The sequence below is a fragment of the Colobus angolensis genome, unplaced genomic scaffold (assembly GCF_000951035.1).
Source record: "Colobus angolensis palliatus isolate OR3802 unplaced genomic scaffold, Cang.pa_1.0 Scaffold1, whole genome shotgun sequence".
Taxonomy (NCBI): Eukaryota; Metazoa; Chordata; class Mammalia; order Primates; family Cercopithecidae; genus Colobus; species Colobus angolensis.
In genome coordinates, this window is record NW_012110918.1 from 3,272,014 (window position 1) to 3,280,085 (window position 8,072).

The window sequence follows — 8,072 nt, forward strand, 5'->3', positions numbered from 1 at the left end:
AATAATAATAATAATAATAATAATAATAACAGTAATAATAGAGCTTCTGACCCTGAGAAGGAACTAAGGAACTGTATTTTTGCACAGTGATATATTTTCAACATATTATGTCTCAAATGTAGTAAGTATATATAATACATTAAACACATTAGGGAAAGATTTGCATTTTTTTAAATACTGTTTTTACTTTCTCACTTAATAAGAACATTTTGGGTATTTGGAAAACCTACATTATCCAGCAATGATTATTAACGGTAGTATCACTGTCTTATTTGTTGAATTCCAAGTCATGCTTTTTTTCCTTTTAAATAGAATCCTCACTATTAAATGATCCTCTCCTTTCATTCTCTATTCTTTTTAAGTTTCCTCAAGAAATGGTTTTATTTTCTTGGCTTTGGAATGTTTAACAGGGTGTGGTGATGTTATCGATTTATGTGTTTTTGAAGCTGAATTTATTAAAACACAATCTCTGAACCTCCTTAGGATCAATACACAGTCAGGAAACCAGAAACAACAGCATCTTTGTGGCCCCTCAGAATAAAAAAGTGTATGTATTGATTAAGAAGATAGCATGTTGGCCTGAGAACACTGGCTTACACCTGTAATCCCAGCATTTTGGGAGGCTTAGGCAGGTGGATCACTTGAGCTGAGGAATTCTAGACCAGCCTAGGCAACATAGCGAGTCCCTGTCTCTACAGAAAATACAAAAGAATTAACCAAGTCATTATGGCCTGCACCTGTGGTTTCAGCCTCATGGGGCCCTAAGGCAGGAGGATCACTTGAGCCCAGGAGGTTGAGGCTGCTGTGAGTCACGATTGCACCACTGCACTCCAGCCTGGGTGATGCAGTGAGATCCTGTCTCAGATTAAAAAAAAAAGAAGATAGCATGTTGAAAAATCCTGATAATTTACCTATGTACCCTATAAAGGTATACTTTCATGATCTAAAGTTGACAATAATGACAATAATATGTATCATTTCAGGGCTATTGATTGTTTTAATTACCTTCTCTTTATGGAAAAGATGACCAGTTAATTATAGTTCCAAATACCCCACAACAGAGCCACAACACAGATGCACACGGGTGCACACACACACACACAAGCACACATTTCCCCTGTCTAGTTCTGTACTCTGCTGTTAAGTCCTTATTGAGAATACTTAAAATACTCACTGAAGAGTGCTTTGGAAAATCTTAAATGGATATTCCTAAAGGAATGTTGTTTTCAGGGTGTAGCTTCCAATAAAAAAAAAAAACGAGGGGTTAGGTATTTCAGTGATACTTTGGGTATATAATCGGGAGAGGCCCCTTTATGATAGGGTTCCCATAGTTCCTGTAAAAACAAGGGTAGTGATGAACCTATTTGCCTCTCTTATAAATAACTGCTCATTTTCCTTTCTGTTTTTCCCCTTGAAGACATGACAATGGATGAAGTCCGAGAATTCGAACGAGCCACTCAGGAAGCCACCAACAAGAAAATCGGCATTTTCCCACCTGCAATTTCTATCTCCAGCATCCCCCTGCTGCCTTCTTCTGTCCGCAGTGCGCCTTCTAGTGCTCCATCCACCCCTCTCTCCACAGATGCACCCGAATTTCTGTCTGTTCCCAAAGATCGGCCCCGGAAAAAGTCTGCCCCAGAAACTCTCACACTTCCAGACCCTGAGAAAAAAGCCACCCTGAATTTACCTGGCATGCACCCTTCAGATAAGCCATGTCGGCCCAAATCTGAGTAACTTTATATAAATATCTTATGGGGTTTTATATTTTCTTTTGTTTGTTTGTTTGTTTGTTTTTTGTTTTTTTTTAAGAATCTTCTGATAGAGAAAAAGACTGCTTTATCACTCAAACGTGTTCCTTTGACCTTTCAGTGTGCATGTGACTCAGTAACTTCACATAGAATATGATTCCCTAAGTATGCCACACAGCATCATATTAGATGTAAGACCTGCAAAGGACAGAAGGAATCTTCTGTAACCACATAGCTGTAAGCTCGAGAGGAAGCCTTGTTATTGGGCATTTGATGAGGTTTGGCATGCACTTCAAGGATAAATGAATGAAAACTTTGCACCACTTTTGTTACAAGGTATGGTAGAAAATAGTAAAGTCAGTTTCCTCTCATCAAATCTAAAATTCTCCAAAATACTCTCAGGCATAACATACTTAGTTGTTAAATTTTGAACTGCTGATTACTAATACTTGAATACCAATAGTTACAGAGATTCCTATTTTGGTTAGTCTGACTCAGGATTTGGAGCCTAATTAACTCTTTAAACTTTTGAAAATTTTAATCATCAAGCTATAGCGGCTCCAAGTGCAATTAATAATAACTCATTTATACCTTCCACAGAATTTAATAAAGATTCTACTTGTTTCTGTCTTTTAATAACTTTCCCCTTTGTGCCCTTGTGGCCTCAGAAATCCTTAAGAATTGCATGGATGAATGTGACCATAACTGATTTTGGAATGGTTCAGTTTGGGAACCAAGAGGCCCGGGTGAGGCAACATCTTTTTTCTCTACAGGTACCAACAAACTGACTTGTCAGCTTCCATCATCAATTAAGATTCTCAGAATTTGCAATTAATTGAATAGAAATCATTTACTATCTACCCACTCAAAGAAGTACAAGGGTAGAGTAAGCTAACCGGGCTTTAACACGGTCAGAATGTCTGGTGCATGAACCATAAAAAAGAGAACTGTCTCCCATCCCCTTTCTTGTTTTACTCTTAGTAACATCCAGAAATCCCTGGAACAGATTGTCTACCACCAGACCTTAGAAAAGATTGTCATTCTCTTGCTCCTTACTTGAAATACAAATATTGGGACTGTCACATACATCAAGTAACTACTGTCAAGTGGGAGGAGAGAATGAGCGGAATTGCTGACTCCTATTTGTAGAGTGAAAAGGAGGAGTGATAATAGATGCCCTTCTGTCTAGTTTTCCTTTCTTCAACTAGTGGTAATGCAAGATTAGAATCAAGGTTGACAGGAGGCAAGATCACTCATCAAAGTGACAGAAAGACAATTCTCCTTTGCCCTAAAGAGAGAAATCTGTCACCTTTGCACCTCACTGCCTTTAAACACAGATGGGAGGGCAGGCAGAATCTCAGCATTGACTTTTGTCCTCCGAGAGAGGAAGAGAAGTAATTGGGCAACTTCGAGGCCCATGCCCCAGCTAGCCTTCCTGATCGTAACCTCCAACCTCAGGAAAGGGACCTTCCCAAAACACAGATCCCAAAGGAAACAAAATAGACCAAGGAGCATAATCTGCTTCTCTCACACAACCTCTCTGCCAGTGGACCCTGCCTGCTTCCCTCTCAGTGCTCAGCACTCTGTGTAGTGTCTTTCAGGTTGATAACACTCTCCCAAGGTGCAGGCGCTGGCCCCATGAGCCCAGCACCAAAGTTTTCTAGTCATAGGTCAGACTATCAAGATCATTTGTTTATCTATAGGTTGATACTTAGCTTAAAAAAAAAAAAAGAATAAACCTAGAACTCAAAGGAAACCCATTGCAAATAGCTTAGATCAACAGTGTATCTCTTCCCTAAGAATGATAGTATCTTAGTAAGACACCTTCTATGCATGGTATGGAAGCATGATTTTTGCTTGTGGGAAAACTTAATCTTTTATCAGACCCCTCGGACTTCTCAATCCCTCCCTCTCCACACAGTAGTATTTAATGAAAATGTTTTGCTTTAGAAAGCAAAATGCTACTTTCAGAAGACACTGAAATCGTATACGTATTTGCTTACCATTTGCAAGCTGAAATCAAGGCGGGGTGGGGTCATTATTTTCATATAGAATGTATTTATTTTGTGCAGGTTGTTAACACATCTGGCACCTAGTTTTTCCATTAATAGCATTGCTATTTTCCCTTTTTATAAAGTAGCTTCTGCTGTCAAGGTTAACAATTCTATATGCTTTAGGAAGCTAAGTTCTAATTTCCTTTTGTGAGTTTCATTTCTTTTATAACCAGTATGTTACCACAGACATCAGTTGCAAAGCTACCATGGTAGTGTGATTCTTAGCCAAAAAAAATGTGTGTGTTCTTAAAGTATGTTCAGTTTTTCTGTCTACATGTGCTTTGTGTGCGTTAAAAAGGGGGTGGGGAGGTGTAGCTATTCCTTTAGCTGCTTTGCATATTTAACCCAGTCATCAAAAGGCATAAATGGCTTCAATATTTTATATCTCTTGGTTTTCAAGTATCATTTCACATTCTGTATACATGACTTTGTTATTGTGGAATACAAGCCTGCAATGGATGTATATATACAGAACATTAATAATTCTTATAAGGATGGAAGTCAAATGGCTGCATGATGGAAATTAGAAGAAAAAAAAAGCAGAAACTTGAATTTGCTAAGCATGTTTGGGGGGAAATAGAATCCTTAACTCAGTGCCTCTGTCTGCGATATGGAAACCTTCAACTTTGTTCACCAAAACTGTATTATACCTGTGTATATATATATATAAATATAAATATAGTATAGTGAATCAGACACCATCGGTTTTAAGTCTCTGGTAGCCAAATTTAAATAATCCATAGAATATCACATATGTTCACTCCATCTTCATCTCTGAAGTTAGTGGAGACCATCAAAATGACTGTACATTTCATGACTCTGGGAAAATTTCAAAATGTGAGGTGCCCCTGTGCATTTTGTTGGCTGTGGCACAGCATTCTTGCTTTAGCTGTGCTTTCCTGGGATGAGAAGATCTTGGTGTTTTTAACACATAAGCTTTGTTAGAAATCACCTCTGAAGATCATTTCATTTTCTCACTTTGGGTTGCTGCTGCAAGACAAAGCAAAGAAAAAGGATAACAACGAAGGAGGCCGTGACACTTTTAGTTGCCACCGTTGTAACTCAAACAATATGGGTTTGTTGATGAACTGATTTATCAAGCCTTCTGTTACGGTTTTGCATCTGTGTGTGGGGAAAATTTTAATTTATTTGGAAGTATTTATTAGCCATGTTGTTGGTCCTGAAAATAAATCTCTAAGTAGCACAGTTGTGGGTATATTATGCAGGCACTTACCACCATATCTGCAAAAGTAACTGTGGTTTTCTTTCAAGACACTGTAATAAACAGTGAACTAAGAGAATAGATTCTGACACATCTCGATAAATCATTCTCTGCAAAAGTTTCAGGGCTAATGTATTTATGTGTATTTTTAAATTCTACTTTCTTTGGCATCTCTTCATGGCTCAGAGACAACAAGGTAATAGGTCATTGGCTGGCTTAGGTCAATAGGAATTTTACTGTTAAGAAGGGTCAGTGTATAGCTGACTCTGCATACAATGTGTAATCAGATAATCCAATAGAGAGGAATTGTCCAAATAGTTTTAGTACCTTTCTGATCATCTGACGCAGTAGGCTAGGAGACAATCTGTCATCTGAGCCATAGTTCTTGAGATTTAAAAAGTCTGTCCAGTGACTGCAATCTGATTATAAATACACTATTTTAAACTATTCATTCTTGCTGAAGTTGAAGTGTACACAATAGCACAGTGTTGGCATGCTGAGGCAAAACATTGGGTTCTTTTGCGTTCTACCTTCAAAACAATCTGTTTGCATTTGAAATATGAGTGTTTAAGCTTTTTAGGAGTTAGTGTAATAAGGGAATGTGAATATGTTGGGAAATTTTCAGATGCCATTAATAATTGTCATTTTGTTGTTAAATTAACAAGTACTTTAGGATAAGCCTCTCGATGTTTTTGCTTTAAATTGAAAGCATGTCTGTCAAATTGCAAGTTTCCCTTCGGGTTCTGTATATCACCCAGAAGAGGGTCTTTGAGTTGGTGTTGTACCTGTACCACTCACATGTAGCGTCAAGTGTAATTTTTAGTGTTTACATTCAAGCTGGGATCTTGACTGGTTAAATTAATCCACATACCACTGCCACTGCTGAAGGACCAGGTGTTGGAATACACAGTGTTACAGGCTATAAGCAAAGCAAACAAAAGTTGATCCTTACATATGCCATCCTTCTGTGTCATTTTGTGGCCGTTCTGTGTTTTTCTCCCTAGTTATTTATTATTGTTAATAACTCACTTTTTCTTACATTCTGTTGTAAATAAAATACAAAGCAATCTTCTTTCCAAGTGTAGCTTCCTCTCTCTCTCTCTCGCTTGCTCTCTCTCTCTCTTGCTCGCTCTCTCTCTCCTCCTTAGCTATTCTCAAGGGAGTATTAGTAATTGTTCACTTGTGGGTTGATGGACTTGTTTCTTTTCCTCTATGGATATTTTTCCCATCCACATACCACTGCCACTGCTGAAGGACCAGTATCAACAAAAGTTGATCCTCACAGATGCCATCCTTCTGTGTCATTTTGTGGCCTTGCCTGCTAGTAGGCATATGGCACCTTCAGGACCCTTGGTAGGAAAAGTCTGAGTGTCTGCACTAATTATCCAGCCAAAAAATACACAAGGTGGCCAGCCAGGCCAACATGGTGAAACACCATCTCTACTAAAAATACAAAAATTAGCCAACCATGGTGGCACATGCCTATAATCCCAGCTACTCAGGAGGCTGAGGAATGAGCATCGCTTGAACCCTGGAGGCTGCAGTGAGCTAAGATCGCGCCACTGCTGTCCAGTCTGGGTGTGAAAGAGCAAGATCCTATCTCAAAACAAAACAAAACAAAACAAAAAAACCTGGCCAGACACGTTGGCCGGTAATCCCAACACTTCGGGAGGCCGAGGTGGGTGGATCACCTGAGGTCAGGAGTTTGAGACCAGCCTGAACAACATGGTGAAACCCAGTCTATACTAAAAATACAAAAATTAGCCAGGCATGGTGGTGCACGCCTGTAATCCCAATGACTCGGGCAGCTGAGGCAGGAGAATCGCTTGAAATCGGGAAGCAAGAGTTGCAGTGAGCCGAGATTGCGCCACTGCACTCCAGCCTGAGCAACAAGAGCAAAACTCCGTCTCAAAAAAAAAAACACACACAGAACAAAACCCGAGGTGAATCTGTAACCCAGCAGGATACTAATGCATCCATCCAACCAGGTGTTTGGTTCCCCCTCCTCAAACGTAAAGCTATCCATGCTGGGGGAATCTGCAGGAACACCATCCCAGTGGGACACTAGATTCTCTCCATTGGGCCAGTTTTTAAGGAGAGCTGAAATCACTCTGATATGGTTTCTCCATCTCAAGTAGCTCCTGTGCACAAAAGGGTTCTCTGCAGATTGGTAGTGGGAGGACAGAAACTTTCCTTCCTTCCTTCCTCCTTTTTTTCTTTCTCTCTCTCTCTCTCTGTCCCCCCCCCCCTTTCTTTCTTTCTTCTTTTCTTTGTTTTTTTTTTTTTTCAAGTCTCACTCTGTTACCCAGGCTGGAGTGCAGTGGTGTGATCACAGCTCACTGCAGCCTTGACCTCCTGGACTCAAGTGATCCTCCTGCCTCGGCCTCCAGAGTAGCTGGGACTACAGGTACACACCACCACACCAAACTAAATTTTTATTTTTTCTAGAGACTGGTTAAACTACGTTATCCAGGCTGGTCTTGAACTCCTGAACTCAAGTGATCATCTCGCCTCAGCCTCCCAAAGTGTTGGATAATGATAGGTGTGAGCCACCGCACCCAGCCAGAAATACTTTCTAGACCCTGCTTGTTAGTCTCCTGCTAAAACAGCACATACCTTTCACTCTGTTCTCTCCTCTTGAATCATCTGCATCCTATGTTCTAATCTCTGATTGGATCAGGCACACAGCTTCATAGAAGCACACCATCAGTCGACTTTCTACACTGAAAATTTCCCAAAATCATATTGCATCGTTCCAATGAACAAAAACATGCTTGCTTTTGTAGCTCCAACTTCACCATTACCACCCCCACCCTGCCTTTTACTTCTTTTTTCAAAACACACAAACTTTCCACACATTGTTGCTGGCTAACTTTCAGCCAGTGAATTTGGGTACAGCCAGGCTGGGTGTTTGTTCCTGGGGCCAAACTATATGGGTGGTTAAATAATTGGATGCCTAATGTTTTATACACACACACACACACACACACACACACACATATATATGTATCACCCCCAATTTCCTACTACAGCTTTTCATCAAGGCAT

At 39.9% G+C, this 8,072-nt stretch overlaps 1 protein-coding gene across 1 annotated transcript in view; it reads left to right on the forward strand.

The window, feature by feature from the left end:
* The window catches only part of PITPNC1 (phosphatidylinositol transfer protein, cytoplasmic 1), a 253,142-nt gene extending 247,043 nt beyond the window's left edge, over positions 1-6,099 (forward strand). Inside the window, exon 9 of the mRNA XM_011954034.1 lies at positions 1,418-6,099. Coding sequence (XP_011809424.1) covers positions 1,418-1,734 — 317 coding nt within the window. The 3' untranslated portion in view covers positions 1,735-6,099. The remainder of the gene's footprint in view (positions 1-1,417) is intronic.
* Positions 6,100-8,072: the final 1,973 nt, after the last annotated feature.